The sequence below is a fragment of the Equus quagga genome, chromosome 7 (assembly GCF_021613505.1).
Source record: "Equus quagga isolate Etosha38 chromosome 7, UCLA_HA_Equagga_1.0, whole genome shotgun sequence".
Lineage (NCBI taxonomy): Eukaryota > Metazoa > Chordata > Mammalia > Perissodactyla > Equidae > Equus > Equus quagga.
This window is the reverse complement of record NC_060273.1, coordinates 36,136,894-36,154,272: the sequence shown is the minus strand read 5'-3', so window position 1 is coordinate 36,154,272 and position 17,379 is coordinate 36,136,894. Positions and strand designations below refer to the sequence as shown.

Here is a 17,379-nt window from a genome sequence, read left to right as displayed (position 1 = left end):
CACAAAAAGTAACGATGAGTGGCTAAAAGCAGCGGAAGACTTCGTGGTTCCAATCTTAGAGTGAATACCTGATAAAGGTTTCCAAATTTGAGTGCTCTTGAGAGGTCCAGGCTGGAATTCTTCCAGGGAATTCATATGTGTTTATTTAGTAAGTTGACTCTTCCATGATTTTGAGATTCTCATTCTATTTAGAAAGGGGAAAATTTTTTTTTCTCCTCCAACAAGATTTGGGGTAACTGTGTCCACTCAACACAAGAGAGTTACTGAGAGCCTACCGTGATGTTGTTCTTACACTTTACTCAGCGGCTTTTATGGTTTTCCTTCTATCTATGCCCTGACCCCATTTTAGGATCTGCTCCTTCTTAAATCTATCTTCATAGAGAGGCCTTGGGAAGCTAGATTTCTTATCCCCACAGAATGAAAACCGTGTTTGAGCATCGATTGGCCTCATAAAAATGCAAGTGTCTTTCAGCTACACCCAAGTCTCTGCTGTCAGGCAATTTGGTTCACTTGAGCTAAAGAGAAGGGAGATGGACTCATGTGCTCCCTGAATGATACTGCATAAAGGGACCAATGACTAAAGGATCCACTTGCAGGCCATTCTTACCCTCCTGGGATCTGGTCCTCCAATCTGTGATACTCACCTGCTAAGCACAGCACCAGGAACACTCTTCTTTTTCAAGATGATCAGTCACAAAGCAGTTACTTTGCTGCTTCTGTGCATCAACAATCTCAAAAACCATTAAGGCTGATGCTTCCTATGGGACACCTGCCTGCAACTCATCTTTTGTGTGTTGTGTGTGGATCCCACAATGGGGGTTGTGGATCCTTGCAAGTCTTCCCACTCCAGTGTTACTGAGAGATGGCAGAATGGAAGAAGACGAGTGGCTGAGGGAAGAGCCTGCTGACAATGGTTTTAACCATGCAGTTGTTAGGCCTGTAAGACTAACTCTGTAAAGGCAAATTACGAAATTATGGCTTAAAAGTATGTTATGTATAAGTAGTTCAACAGTTTGCTTTCAGCTAAAATATATGCAGGCTTCCAAATTTCAGATACCTTCCTGTTGATAGCAAAAGATCCACTATGAAACATAATGAGTAACCATAAAATGTCCCAGAGAGTTGAATTAAGACCCTGTCTCTTCTTATTTGGAAGTTAGCCTTTAAGGCAGTTCAGGTTTCAAATACTCTGTACAAATAGAGCAAATGTTATAATGTGTGATAAAATAAATCCAAAAAAATTGCATGAAAGGACGTGTGTTTGAAAAACCCAGCAGAGGCACCTCGACCAAGCCCAGCTGGGCATTCGGATCCTTCACCCAGAACAGCTGGTGGAAGAGTGTGTACTGACTGCCAAAGAAAGGAGTGGTTTGGTTAGCACCACCCCAGTTTCTTCCTTTACCATCACAACCATGGCAAACCAATTACACCAATTTCTCCTGCTGAACTTTAAATGTGTTACATGAACTCCCAAGTGAGGCTGAGCAACTGAGTGAATGTTAGCAACACTGGTCCAAGGAAAGATCTGGTCTAGTGTCTAACCTCACATGGTTCCATATCAAGGGAGAGGGTGGGCTGGGTGAATTCTTCAGTTTCTTTCCAGCTTCCCTCTTTTTGGTAGAGTAATCCTGCTTTTGGTACAAATGAAGGGGGTAACACTAAAGCCAATCATTTTTATCACATTTACGTTGTGTTGGCATAAGGAGGGCATTGTCTACTCTACAGCATCTGATTCTTGGCTGTGTCAGTGTCTCTAAGGCTACGGTGTTGTTTGCCCAGTGGTGACACTATCTGGTGACAGTCCCACTGCAAGATAGACAACACACAGAGTGACTTAGATGGCATCCCTGTCTCCAGGCTTCAAGCACATGAGATGCTAACCCTGATGCCCTATGAGGGACCTCCTGTTGGACCAGGACTGAGGAGTATGTCTCCTCTGAGGGATGAGGAATATTCTTCCACTTCATCCTAACTCTTATCTGGATGCCTTTCATATCATCACTGGATCACAGTCTCACTTCCTCACCTGCACTGAGAGACTAAAAGAACCTGCTGGGCAGGGATATTTAAAACATACACACAATCTATATCATAGAAGTATGTATTTGTATACTAGATAAATATTCCCGACATTACTCTACAAAGGTGAGGTTACTTATTCACCTTTGTAGTCACAAATCCTAAATCAATAGCTCTCTCTTATCTTTCAGAAAGTACACGCTGGAAATAGTCTTATCTCAGCAAAAAATCTAGTATTAAATAGAATGAAATTAAACCACATCAATTAACATTAAAATGTCATCAGTCAGAAAATATGTTGCCACAATACCTGGAATTCCTAACATTGTTTTGAATGAATTAAAACCAGGTTTATATTTCCTTTGTTCACATCTGTGTTCATGATTTCCTACTCCCAGAAACTGAAATTGAGAGAGAGATCCGATGTGACATGGAGGGGCCTTCTCTACTCATACCTCAAAAATGACTACATTCCCAACCTGCTCGATGATGCCAGGAATCTCACCATTGAATGGGATTCCTCTGCTGGATGGTTTTGATTCATCCTCCTGTACTGTAACTTAAAGGGAAAAATATTTAAAATCTTAATTGGCTTTTGGGGCTCTTGCCTTTACAGGCTGCTAGCAGATTTCATATCAGGGGGAAAAGAAATCTCAATACTGATGCTAACCATCCCAGAGACTGGAAGGAAAAGATGAAAGAAAAGAATACAATTTCAAAATTTCTACTAGGTCTCCTCTGATCTAAACCTTTCTCATTTAGTGATAAATAGTTCTGCATATTACAGGATGGGGGAATTGAATCTCAGGAGGGGATTCCCAGGGGAGAGTCACAAAAATAGAAGTGCTGAGTCTGAGGAGAAGGGTAGAGCAATCTCCAGCCCACCTGAAAACTCTGAGTGTGCCAGGAGCCTTGTGTAAATGATGCTGGCAGTGGGAGGGAGAGGAGCAGGAATTACAGAGGTGACACAGGGGCCAGTCCTTCTATATGTCTCTTGTGGGAGACACAGGACCCAGAAGGCAAAGATAATGAGAAAAAGACCCAAGCCACTTCCTCCTACCTCCAGGATCCCCAGAGCTTGGGAAGTGGGTGAGGACCTCAATGTCCAGGGGTCTGTTGTTTTTAATCTGTCTCTGCTGAATTAAGGTTGACTAGTCTAGGTCCAAACTGGTAGTCAATCAGAAGATTATTCCCAGTAGCAAATAATGTCACTAAACCCTCCTAGCTACAGAAATTGGTGGGGGGGTTGTTTACCCCTTCAACAGATCTGGGTAGATCAATAAGAACTCCCTATGTGTTCATAGCACCTGAAAATTAGAAACTTCCCCTTCACTAACTCTTTTAATCTTTAAAATGGATAATGGAAAGGGGGACCTGACTGGGTCCCCAATTGCATGGTTACAGAGGATACAAGCTGGACAGTTACTCACAGATAAAGGAGCACCAGGCTGGTAGCCAGGAGAACCCAGGTTTCCATGGAAAAGCTTGGGATTAGGTCCATGGCCACTTTCCTTCTGAGATTCTCTCCTCTGAATTCTCCTTTCAGCAGTCGGTGCCGCTGTTTGCAGACCTGTGGGTACAGAGCTTCCCTTCCAGCCCAGAGGAGATTCGGTGAGGCTGGAAGTCTTATTTGCTGGGAAAAGGGGTGGGGCTGGAGCTGCAGCCAGTAGAAGGGCCACCTGCGCTCCACCTGCAGGTGCCATCCCCGCCTGATACTTGACAAATCATCATGGGTACTCTCTGTTTAATGTTATTTGAGTTCATATTCTGTGGGAAATCAATAAATAACTCAATCAGTGTTATCAGTAAGCTCAAATATTACAGATATTCAAGTAAATCCAGTGGCTATTGATCTCTAACCTGCCCTTGACTCCATGGCTTCCCACATTCCAAAACACTCGAAATCCTTCAAACAACCTGGGCCTACAGATCTTTATCCGTGTAGTTTCCCATACTTAGAAATTCCCTTGTGCCCCTAGAAGGCTCCTACTCATCCTTCAAATCCCTGATAAGACAGAAACCCCTCCCTTAGTGTCTTTCTTCACCAACCTCCTAGAACAGATGTAACCACTTCCTCCTCTGGGAAACTTCTATCTCCCCTCCTACAATTCTACTGTTGTCCTCTCCACCCTCCAGAACCATTGTTGGATTCCACACCTAGTTCTGTTACCAGATTAAGAGCTCTCAAGGGCACAGCCAGGGTATTAGTCACTGTTATGTCCTTAGTCCCAAGCTGAGGGCATCCTGAAAAGTTGCTGGAGTTGAGTTGGTAGATGTGAGATTGCAGGGCCCCTTGCATGTCCTTTCCCTGTGGCTCACTGGTGACCACACCATCTTCTTTGATTATTAATACAAGAGGGACTAACTACACCTTGGCCACTATAGCTGCATGTTCAGTCTGATCCATCAGGATTCTGTTGACAAGAGGGCCCCAGAACGAGAAGCCAGATATGGATGAGATGGCAATGGCAGCACCAAATGGTATCATCCATGCAGCTTTCTTTCTAGACCCTCAGAATGTTCTGCAGTAGACAGCTAGTTAGACAGATTCTTGACCAAAGAATGGCCCCCTATCTCTGTAAAAATCAATGTGCAAGAAGAACGGTTTTGAATGGAGCAAAGAGTAGAACAGCTGCCTGGATGGCAAGTGGACTCCAAACACTTTAGCCAACAGTGATATGGTGGATACACAAACAGCACCGAGATTCCAAAAATATGATATGAGATTTTTCTCTGGGCAAAGGGATAAGAGCAGATGTCTTCCTGCTTTTTGATGAGTGTGGGGTTTTCCAATCGGTTCTGAGGAGCTGGTAAAAAAGAGGCTTATAATAACAGTCATTGTCCCCGATGAATCCCCCACCACAGTCTTGATGGGAGAGGTCTGAGGACTGGCCATCTGGAAACTATACCAGCGCATGGTCATCGCTTTGACCCGTCTTCTGTGTCTGCTTGGCCTGAAACCATGGATTATGTGAAAAACAAAACCTTGAGTGTTCCTTAAACTCAACAAAAACAGAAGACATTTAAGCTGTGTCGGTGCACTTCCTTCTTTCTTTATCCTTTCTCACTTTCAGCCCTTCTGTAGAAAGTGATACTGCTCACTAACTCTTTCCAACCCTCTGACCTGAAAGTCCCCAGGGCTAGGTGACAGTGGCCTGAGCAAGTGGATGTCTCATTGGTAAAATGCAGTAAGTCCCAACTATCTCACCTACCGCCATTAATTTCCTTAGGAGCTTGTCAATTAGCCTGAAATTTTTACCACCACAGTTTGTCATCTTTGGGTAGGCACCTATTAAAATCCATAGCTGCCACTGGAAGGTGTAATTCGTGAATACATCTATTCATCCATGCAATGATTCAAGGCCAAATGGGTGAATGTTATGTGTAGGTATCTTGCAGGCTATGGGCTAGAAGCCATACAGTCCCTTCCTTGGGAGCAGCATCCCAGTGGAGAGATAGAGAGACATAACTGTGCTCGGAATGTGGATTACCTCTGGAATCTCTGGGATAATGGAGTCCTACCAAGAGGGAATTAAGCAGAGAAGTGGCTGCAAGCTGGAATACTAACAAAGGACAGATGTGGGAAGCTGGAAGATGATCCCCAGTAAAAGAAAAATAGAAAGTCCCAGGAATTCCAATATGTTTCTGTCCCCTTTTGGTGCCTTCCCTGGGCACTGGTAAATAGGGTCATGCTACTATCCACAGTTTACAGATGAAGAGACTGAGATTCAGTGACTACAAGTGGCTTCTCAACAGCTATTGATCATAACAACATATTATAATAAGCTAATAGGAAGGGAGATTGAAAAGGCTGATGCTGCTCTGAAATGCCAATATTCAACATTTGCCATTTCCTGGTAAGGGCTACTATAGGAACTAAAGAAACCCAAGGCTGGAACAGCAAACTTGTTAAAATTCTAGTTCCTATCTCCATGGTGACCCCCACAGAAGTTCCCCTATGCGTGTCCAGAACAAAGAACTCCAGCTCATCTCAGCAGGAACAAAGACAGATGAAAGTCAGGAAGATACTAAGGGTATTGTTGGGGAGGATCTCCCTTCAGTGCTCCCAACCAAAGAAGTACACAGAATACATCTAAACAAGTAAAGACTAGAGTGTCATCCAATAACAAGGACAACTTAATTCTGTCCCCTAAACCCAAAGCCTTTCTTCTTTTTCTTGGAAACAAGACCTCAGTAGAAACTAATGTCCATTCATCTTCCTCCAATATACATAATCCTCTACAACAATTTTGTAATTAAGCCTAATATGACCATCCACCTGCTCCAGTCAACTTAGGGTCTGTCCATATGGTTGTGGTCTATCTCAAGAGTGATAGGCTAGTCAATGCATGGGACTAAAATGTAGCCAACACCATGTGCTACCCAATGCAAATGGCCTTTCTCTGAAAGGGGAGATAATAGAAGGCATGATCTTTGAGTCCCTTCATTCCACAGAAGGGAACACCTAACATGAAGAGACTTCCATACTAACAGTTGTGCTGAATGTGTGAAGGAAGACACTGTGCATCAGAAGAATACCCCATACACCTCATGTCTCTCATGTACTTGTTTGTGTACGAATGGGCTCCTCATATACTTTCAAAGCTCTGTTCTAAATGGTTAGGGTGAAAATATGACTGAGACACAGACATTATTCAGGTTGGAGATAGAGACAAATTAATAGATAATTACAGAACAGACACATAAAAGTAATTATACAGGTATGAGAACACAGTGTCCTCATCAACAGAGAGTGGCTTATCTGCTTTTTCAGTGTCCTTAGCAATCAGTCAAAGCTCACTCTCAAATAACATTCAGAGAAGCATTAGGCTAAATATCAATGCAGATGGACAGATTGACAGGGACTGACTGATACAAGGAGCACCATCAGTCTGACATTCTCATCCTTTTATATTCTTAGCTCAAGTGGCTCCTCTTCTGGGAAGCCAGTCCTGACTTCCACTGGCCAAGCAAATTGCTCCTGGTTTGGGGAGGCAGTGTTGTTCTGGAATGATTTAGGCATTAGATACAAGTTTCACAGGTCACAATCTGGAGTGTGCAAAAAATGAAATCAAGATTATGTATCTGTAACTCAGCTCTTGAGCCCCCATTCTTCTCAATAGGGCTAACCTTGATCTTGCCAACTCAGGGTAACCAGGTGTTATCTAAATTTTGATGGCTAGGCCTCATTGTTGGTGGGGAAGTGGTGAGGAAAGTAGCAGATCCTTGAACATTCTCTTTTGGCATTGGAGGAGGGGGCACCTCTCCCCACTGTCACTGTGTGTTGGTTGGGCTCTATGCCTGCTGTGTTCAGGCCAGGGGCCAAGACTGAATATAAAAGAATCAAGATCCTTGACCTCATGAAGGCACAGTGGAGAGAGACACTAAACAAATAACCACACAAATAAATATTGAATTATAAATCGGGACCCATGCTATGAATTAACAGTATTGGACACAGTTGACACTTCTTTCTTTCCTTACACTCTCTCCTCCTTTTAAAGATATGAAAAGATCAGAATCAACAGGACTTGATGCATTGGAAGTGTGTGACCATGGGCATGCCTGGGCTTGTGCCCTCATCTGTCTATGAAGGAAGTTGACCAGAGTCAACTTAAGAGACATTATCCCAATCACAAGACTCCGTCACTGCCTGAATCTCTCAGCCTCTGTGTCTCTTGAGGATTTTCTTTGTGTGTAGGTGTGTCTGTTTCTTTTATTTATTGCAGTAACATTGGATTATAACATTATATAGCTTTCAGATGTATATCATAATATATTTCAAATTCTGTGTAGATTACATCATGTACACCACCCAAAAAGTGATTATAATCCATCACCAGACATGTGAATGTAATCATCCGTTTTGCCCTTTCCCTCCCCCCTTTCCCTGTGGTAAACACCAATCCAATCTCCATTGCTATGTGTTTATTTGACATTGTTTTTATCTTCTACTTATGAGTGAGATGATACGGTATTTGACTTTCTCCCTCTGACTTACTTCACTTAGCATGTTAATACCCTCAAGGTCCATCCATGTTGTCACAAATGGCCAGATTGCATCATTTCTCATGGCTGCCTAGTATTCCATTATGTATATATGCCACATCTTCTTTATCCATTCGTCCCTTGATGGGCACCTAAGCTGTTCCAAGTTTTAGCTATTGTGAATAATGCTGCAATGAACACAGGGGTGCATGTATCTTTACGTATTTGCGTTTGCAAGTTCTTTGGATAAATACCCAGCAGTGGAATAGCTGGATCGTATGGTAGATCTAGTCTTAATTTTCTGAGGACACTCCATATTCCTTTCCATAGTGGCTGCACCAGTTTTCACTCCCACCAGCAGTGTACCAGGGTTCCCTTCTCTCCACATCCTCTCCAACACTTCTTGTTTCCTGTCTTATTAATTACAGCCATTCTGAACGGAGTGAGGTGATACCTCATTATAGTTTTGATTTGCATTTCCCTGATAGCTAATGATGTTGAACATCTTTTCATGGGCCTGTTGGCCATCTGTATATCCTCTTTGGAGAAATCTCTGTCCACATCTTTTGCCCACTTTTTAATTGGGTTGTTGGTTTTTTTGTTGTTGAGCTGTATGTGTTCTTTGTATATTTTGGATATTAACTCCTTATCTGGTATATGGTTTGCAAACATCTTCTCCCAATTGTTAGGTTGTCTTTTCAATTTGTTGATGGTTCCCTTTGCTGTGCAGAAGTTTCTTAGTTTGATGCAGTCCCATTTCTTCATTTTTCTTTTATTTCCCTGGCCTAGTCAGACATCGTACTTGAAAGTATGATGCAAATATCGATGTCAAAGAGTGTACTGCTTATGTTTTCTTCCAGAAGTTTCATGGTTTCAGGTCTTACATTCAAGTCTTTAATCTACTTTGAGTTGATTTTTGTCCATGGCGTAAGAAAATGGTCTACTTTCCTTCTTTTGCATGTGGCTGTCCAGTTTTCCCAACACCGTTTATTGAAGAGACTCTCCTTTCTCCATTGAATGCTCTTGGCTCCCTTGTCGAATATTAGCTGTCCATAAATGTGTGGGTTTATTTCTGGACTCTCAATTCTGTTCCATTGATCTGTGTGTCTGTTTTGTGCTAGTACAGTATTCTCTTTTGGTTACTATGGCTTTGTAGTATATTTTGAAATCAGAGAGTGTGATACCTCCAGCTTTGTTCTTTTTTCTCAGGAATCCTTTGGCTATTCGGGGTCTTTTGTTGTTCCATATACATTTTAGGATTCTTTGTTCTATTTCTGTGAAAAATGTTGTTGGAACTTTGATAGGGATTGCATTGAATCTATAGACTGCTTTAGGAACTATGGATATTTTAACTATGTTAATTCTTCCAATCTAAGAGCACGGAATATCTTTCCATTTCTTTGTGTCTTCTTCAATTTCTGTCAAAAATGTTTTAGAGTTTTCAGTGTACAGATCTTTCACCTCTTTGGTTAAGAAAGAAAGAAAGGAAGAAACTTAACCAAAGAAGAAAGAACTTTCTTTCTTTCTTTGAGGAAGATTAGCCCTGAGCTAACATCTGCTGCCAATCCTCCTGTTTTTGCTGAGGAAGACTGGCTCTGAGCTAACATTCATTCCCATCTTCTTCTACTTTATATGTGGGACGCCTGCCACAGCATGGCTTGCCAAGCCATGCCATGTCCGCACCCAGGATCTGAACCAGTGAACCCCAGGCCACCAAAGCTGAACATGTGAATTTAACCACTGCGCCACCGCGCTGGCCTCTCTTTGGTTAAGTTTACTCCTAGGTATTTGATTCTTTTTGTTGCAATTGTAAATGGGATTGGATTCTTAATTTCTCTTTCTGCTACTTCATTGTTAGTGTATAAAAATGCAACCGATTTTTGTATGTTGATTTTGTATCCTGCAACTTGACTGTATTCATTTGTTATTTCTAAAAGTTTTTAGTGGGTTCTTTGGGGTTTTCTATATATAAAATCATGTCGTCTGCAAAGAGTGACAGTTTCACTTCTTTTCCAATATGGATCTCTTTTATTTCTTTTTCTTGCCTAATTTCTCTGGTTAGGACTTCCAATACTATGTTAAACAAGAGTGGTGAAAGTGGGCATCCTTGTCTGCTTCCTGTTCTTAGAGGGATAGCTTTCAGTTTTTCTCCATTGCGAACGATATTTGCTGTGGGTTTGTTATATATGGCCTTTATTATGTTGAGGTATTTTCCTTCTATACCCATTTTATTTAGAGTTTTTATCATAAATGGACGCAATATCTTCTCAAATCCTTTCTCTGCATGTATTGAGATGATCATCTGACTTTTATTCTCCATTTTGTTAATGTGGTGTATCACCTTGATAGATTTGCAGATGTTGAACCATCCCTGCATCATCTGGAATGAAAGCCACTTGATCATGATGTATGATCTTTTTAATGTATTGTTGTATTTGATTTGCTAGTATTTTGTTGACGATTTTTGCATCAATGTTCATCAGTGATATTGGCCTATAATTTTCTTTTTTTGTGTTGTCCTTGTGTGGTTTTGGTATCAGGATAATGTTAGTTTCGTAGAATGAGTTAGAAAGCCTCTCCTCCTCTTCACTTTTTTGGAAGAGTTTGAGAAGGATAGGTATTAAATCTTCTTTGAATGTTTGGTAGAATTCACCAGGGAGGCCATCTGGTCCTGGACTTTTATTTTTTGGGAGGTTTTAGATTGCTATTTCTATCTCCTTACTGGTGATTTGTCTGTTCAAATTCTCTACCTCTTGGTCCAGTTTCGGAAGGTTGTATGTTTCTAAGAATTTATCCATTTCTTCTGGATTATCCAATTTGTTGGCATATGGCTTTTTGTAGTATTCTCTTATTATCATTTGTATTTCTGAGATTTCTGTTGTAATTTCTCCTCTTTCATTTCTGATTTTACTTATTTGAGACTTCTCTCTTTTTTTCTTGGTGAGTCTAGCTAAGGGTTTGTCAATTTCGTTTATCTTTTCAAAGAACCAGCTCTTGGTTTCATTAATTTTTTCTTTTGTATTTTTTAGTCTATTTCATTGATTTCTGCTCTGATTTTTATTATTTCCTTCCTTCTGCTGATTTGGGGCTTTGTTTGTTCTTCTTTTTCCAGTACCTTTAGATGCACTGTTAGATTGTTTATTTGGGATTTTTCTTCTTTCTTGAGGTAGGCCTGAATTGCTATAAACGTCCCTCTTAGAACTGCTTTTGCTGTATCCTACAGATTTTGGCATGTCGTATCTTCATTTTCATTTGTCTCCAGGAATTTTTTGATTTCTCCTTTGATTTCTTCATTGACTCAATCGTTATTTGGTAGCATTTTTTTTGATCTCCATATTTTTGTGGCTTTTCTTATTTTCTTACCTAGTTCATTTCTAGTTTCATATCTTTGTGGTCATAAAAGATGCATGGTATTATTTCTATCCTCTTAAATTTACTGAGAATTGTTTTGTAGCCTAATATGTGATCAATGCTGGAGAATGTTCCATGTGCATTTGAAAAGAATGCATATTCTGTGGTTTTTGGATGAAATGTTCTATATATATCTACTAAGTCCATCTGGTCAATTGTGTCCTTTAAGGCCAGTGTTTCCTTATTGATCTTCTGTTTGGATGACCTACCCACTGGTGTAAGTGGAGTGTTAAAATCCCCTACTATTATTGTGCTACTGTCTATTTCTCCTTTTATTTCTGTTAATAATTGCTTTATATATTTAGGTTCTTCTATTTTGGGTACACAGATATTTACAAGTGTTATATCTTCCTGTTGAATTGTTCCCTTTATCATTAAGTAGTGCCCTTCTTTGTCTCCTGTTAAAGTTTTTGTTTTAAGCTCTATTTTGTCTGACATAAGTATTGCTACCCCTGCTTTCTTTTCTTTGTCATTTGCATGGAATACCTTTTTCCATCCTTTCACTTTGAGTTTGTGAGTGTCTTTAGGTCTGAAGTATGTCCCTTGTATGCAGCCTATATATGGCTCTTGTTTGTTTATCCAATTGGTCACCCTATGCCTTTCACTTGGAGCATTTAGTCCACTGACATTTAAAGTAGCTATTGATAAATATGTATTTATTGTCATTTTGTTACTTTTTTCCTGAGTGTTTTAGTAGTTCTTCTCTGTTCCTTTATTTTTCTCTTGCTCTTTTCCCTTGTGGTTTGATGGCTTTCTTTAGTTATATGTTTGATTTCTTTCATCTTACTTATTTTCTTACTTCTTAGAGGTTTCTGATTTGTGACTACCATGAGGATCTTACATAATATTCTATGTGTATAGCAGTCTATATTGAGTTGATAAACTCTTTAACTTGACCACTTTCTAAAAGCTCTACTTTTTCACTCCCCTCCTCCCACATTTTATGTTTTTGAAATCATATCTAATCTCTTGTTTTGTGTGTGTCTATCCATTACCCTCTTATCACTGAAATACATAATTTTATACTTTTGTCTTTTAAACTTCCTATTATCCTCACAGGTGGTTGATCTGCTACCTTTACTATATTTTTCCCTTTACCAGGGACTTATTGCCTGGTTTTTCAGGGGGTTGGGAGTTGATAATTTTTATCCCTATTTGTAGTCATTGTTTTTCCACTTAAATAAGTCCCTTTAGCATTTCTTGTAGAACTTGTTCTTTGGTGATAAACTCCTTTAATTTTTGCTTATCTGAGAAGCTCTTTATCTCTCCTTCCATTCTGAAAGACAACCTTGACGGATAGAGTATTCTTGGTGGTAGGTTTGTTCCTTTTAGCACTTTAAATATGTCATATCATTCTCTTCTTGTTTGTAGGGTTTTGGCTGAGAAGTCTGCTGACAGCCTTATGGGCTTTCCTTTGTATGTCACTTATTGCCTTTCTCTTGCCACTTTTAGGATTCTCTCTTTATCTTTCATTTTGGACATTTTAATTGTAATGTGTCTTGGTATGGGTCTCTTTGGGCTTCACTTTGTTGGAGCTCTCTGTGCTTCCTGTACTTGGATGTCTGTTTCCTTCTTTAGGTTAGGATTTTTTCAGCTATTATATCTTCAAATAGATTTTCTGCCCCTTTGTCTCTCTCTTCTCCTTCTGGGACACCTATACTATGAATGTTAGTATGCTTGATATTGTCCCAGAATTCTCTTAGACTGTTCTTATTCTGTCTAATTCTTTTTTCCTTTGTCTTTCAGCTTGAGTGATTTCCTCTAGTCTTTTGTCTAGCTCGCTGATCCTGTCTTGTGTATCATCTACTCTACTACTGAGTCCTTCTAGTGAATTTTTCATTCCCAGTATTGTATTCTTCACTTCTGATTGGTTCTTTTTTATATTTTCCAGTTCTTTGTTGATGAGCTCACTGTGTTCATCCAGTCTTCTCCCTATATCTGTGAGCATCCTTATGAGTTTTTGTTTGAACTCTTTGTCAGGTAGGTTCTTTATTTCTGCTTCATTTAGTCCTTTTTGTGTGATTTTATCCTGTTCTCTTGTTTGTAATTTATTCCTTTGTCTCCTCATTATGTCTCTTTGTGCTTATATCTGTGTGTTAGGTGAGTTGGCTATGTCTTCTGATCTTGGAGAAGTGGTCTTATGTAAGAGATGCCTTTTGAGGCCCAGCAGTGTGCTTCCCTCTTGTCACCAGTCCAAATGATCCAGGAATGACCCCTTTGTGGGCTACTTGTGTCCTGCTATGGCACGGTTGCCCTTAATGCTAGTACCCGGGGGTCTAGTCTTTCCCTTCCTGGCCAGCTGTTTGTAAATGTGCTTTGAGGAGCTTCAGCACCATTGGCTACAAGGCCTAACAGCACACTCCTGTTGCAGTTTTCCTCTTAATTGGGTAGGTACCCAGTGTAACTGGTTGCTGGGTTCAGGAGATTAGAGTTCCTGTAGGCCTTAGGCCTACAAGGCTGTTTTCGGTTCTCTTAAGAGTGCAGCTGAGTGGGGCTGGCCCTAGGCATGGGGGCACTCAGTTGTTTCAGGCTATGGAAGGTGAGGTTGATCCTTTTTATGGCTATTTGTGAAGCACAGATCTCCTGCAACTGGTAAGCCTCACACCCCCTCCACAGGAACACACACACTTTCAACACAGTCCTGGTCTGTGCACACTTCACAACCCCCTGGAGTGTACCCTGATGCCCCACTGCAGAGGCCCCACCTCTCCACCAATGCCCCCCACAGTTCACCTGGTCCTCACACAGGTCCTGCCCCACAGAGGTGCACACACTTGCCTGCCTGTAGAGGATCAAGGCACCCAGTCAATGCAGGCTGACAAGTAGGCTGAGGGCTTGCTGTTGGGTGAGGCTGGTCCCTAGGGCAGTCTTCCTGCCCCAGCTCAACTAGATTAAATCTGCAGTCTAGTTGGTGTGGCAGACCCCTGGGCTAACAGGCAAGGGGAAGAACTTCAATGGTATCTGCCTGTCTGTGTCAGCACGCCTGGACTAGGTGACAACAATCACCACCACCAATGTCTCAGTCTCCTGAGATGTCTCTCCTCTCACTGAGATGCCCCAGAGCCTACCAGCTTGGTCTCTTTTCACCAAAGGGTTCTCAGCCTTCTTTCTGGTGATTTTAGGTTGCTGAGATGGGTAAGTTTGTGAGTGGGCCCTTTAAGACCAAGTCTTTTCAGTTTTCATCTGATAGCTTTTCTGGGGGTATTCCCCACTGTAGTTCATAGCCAGCAAAGCCAGTTAGTAAGACCCTTGTCTCAGTTGTGCTGAGTCTGAAGGATGCTTATAGCACTATTGGGCCCCAACTCAGAAACTCAATTCTCCAGGGAGCACTGCATACCTTAGAGTGGTTCCAACCTGGCTGGCTGAGAAACTCCACTGCTCCTGACAGTGGCTTTTTCTCTCTCCAGAAGGAATTTCTGCCTCTTCTGCCTTAGTCAATTCTGTCTCTTATTGTGGGGCTTCTTTTTATCCAATTTTCAGTTTTCTATCAAGGGAAATTTTTCCAAAAATAGTTGTAACCTATTGTGTTCATGGGACAAGATGAGTTCAGAGTCTGCCTATGCCACCATCTTGATGAGATCTATTGAGGATTTTCTAAACCCCTCCTTCCTCTTCCTTTGTTCTCCTTCCTGACACTTAGAGGCCTCCTGGGCCCCCAGGCCAGTCAGGAACAAAGTGTACCGAGGAAAAATGGAGAGCAAAGTTTACATAAGATGGACCTGGGAGAAGAAAACCATTCATTTAGGCCCTGAGTTATAAATTCTAGAGTGGTCTCTCAACTGGGACCGCAGAGAAAGAAGCACATCACACATCACACACACACACTTACACACACTTATACATACACACTTTTTACCTCACAAAGGGCATGATCTGCTCACTGTGAGACAAAAGCCAATTGTCAAGAGGCAAGATGGTGACACAGAAAGGGCACATTATTACAGCTTGCTAGCAGGAATGAAGATGGTCAATTAATGTCCAAAAGAGCCGTCTTAAGGAGGGCACAGAATCTTGAAGCAATTATATAGGCCAGTGGGTTATAAGGGAGGATGTTAGGAATGTTGACCCTCTGGTGTTACAGACTGGGAGTTCCCACACCAGATCTTTAAGTTTTCATTGAAGGCAGATACCAGCATAAACTCTCTGTTTGGGGGTCATCACATTCCTAAGGAACTCAAAAGAATGAAGTTACCATCTTATCGCAACTGGGAGGTATATGCACTAGCAGGGGTCATAAAATCTACAGAACAGGTGGATCTCCTGGAGGGTGAAAATCCAGCTGGGTTGGCTAGTCAGAGGTCATTCAAAGTTACAAAATGGTCTCTTTTCTGCAATATGGCTTCTTTTATGTCAGCCTTGTTTTGAGCTGGTTTCACACTCACACAGAGCAAGACCTAACCTCAGCCAGTGAGAACTAATATATATTGTTCTGAGTATTTGGCCTGAATGAACTGATTTAATCTACCCAACAATCCTATGAGATAGGTATTATTGTGATCCCTACTTTAAAGATGAGGAAACTGAGACACAGAAAGGTTAAGTGACCATTTAAGGTCTCTTCACTAATTCCTAGCAGACTGGGACTCAAATTTTGATCTTCTATCTTTGGAGCCCCAGGTCTTAATTTTAACCAGGCTCAGCCTTGCCCAAAGCCACACAGAACTAGTGGGAGGACAAGCACTGGAGCCCAGGCCTTCTGAGGGAGTAGTGACCAGTGCTCTCCCCCAATACAGAGACAAGGTGAGGTGCCCTAGAAAGCTCCTCGATGAGGGCTAGAATATGGTGGAGGGATGTCCCTTCTGACTCATACACTATGTTGCACCATGCAGAAAGCCCCCCTGCTCTGAAATAGAAACACTTCTGTAGACGTTACAGCAAGGAGAAGAGGCGAAGGACTTCCTCATGGTTTCTCACTTTCTACTCCATCCCAGAGTGTTTACTTCCCAATAAACTAACCACGAACATTTCTACAGTAATATAGAATTCTTAAAGTTCTTTCATGTCTCTCTTATTGATCCTCACAAAAACTCTGTGAAATAAGCAGAGTGGGCGTTATTTTAATTCCCATTTTACAGATGTGGAAACAGAAGATCAGGGTGGGAAAAAGTCTTGCCCAAACAATTAAATCATGAATCCAGGGCATGGAGTAGATCTTGTGTTTCCAAATCGTGCCATGTTTGCTTGGACTCCAGGGAACCTCCTGAAATAACTTGACAGGTTGCTACAGCATCACATGGGATACATATTTCCTTCCACATTTCCCAGCACACTTCCACTGTAGTTGCAAAAATGCTACAGAGGTGGTTGTAACCACAAAAATGGCATGCACATCTTTCTACCCATTACTAAATTATGTATTTCCCTAGCTTGAGTTGAGGGCAAATGGAGAGTGTTGCAAATAGTTCGGACATGTTGCAATCAGAATTGTTTGTGTCTCCAGGAAGCATTTAGTACAAAGTGATGAAATCAATGACTGAAAGAGGAATCAGAGAATGGAAGGAAAATTTCAGAAGACTACATGGAAGGCAATTAATGAAACAAAAAATGTAAGATGAAGAAAAAGAAGAGTGTCACAGGGCATGTTCAAAAGAGGGGCAAAACCTTAGAGGTCTATCCTAATTCTTTCAATAAACTCCTAATGTATTTGATCTTACCCTTAGCTGGCCTCATCCAGAGAATCTCCTACTCAGTCACTAGACAAACAGAACCTGGTAAACATGGACCTTTTAACATTCTTCCAAGGCTCAAATCCCTCCAGTATTCCTATCATCCCCAGGATAAAATCCAAATACCTCAGGGTAGAAATACCGGACCCTTGTTCATTGGGCCATGGCTGCCTTCCTCTGTCTTTTCTGGTCCACTTACTCCTGTGTACATGATGTTTTAAGCAAATGGTATGATTTGTCACTCCCCAGTATCCCCAAATGAGACATGTTTGTGTCTCCCTGTGCCTGCACAGGT

The 17,379-nt window shown here is 41.4% G+C and overlaps 1 protein-coding gene across 1 annotated transcript in view; it reads right to left on the bottom strand.

Moving 5' to 3' along the window:
- LOC124242228 (cytochrome P450 3A12) overlaps window positions 1-17,379 on the bottom strand; it is a 65,489-nt gene that overhangs the window by 33,186 nt on the left and 14,924 nt on the right. The window contains exon 2 of the mRNA XM_046667035.1: window positions 3,450-3,786. Within this exon, the coding sequence (XP_046522991.1) occupies window positions 3,450-3,520 (71 nt within the window). The 5' untranslated portion in view covers window positions 3,521-3,786. The remainder of the gene's footprint in view (window positions 1-3,449; window positions 3,787-17,379) is intronic.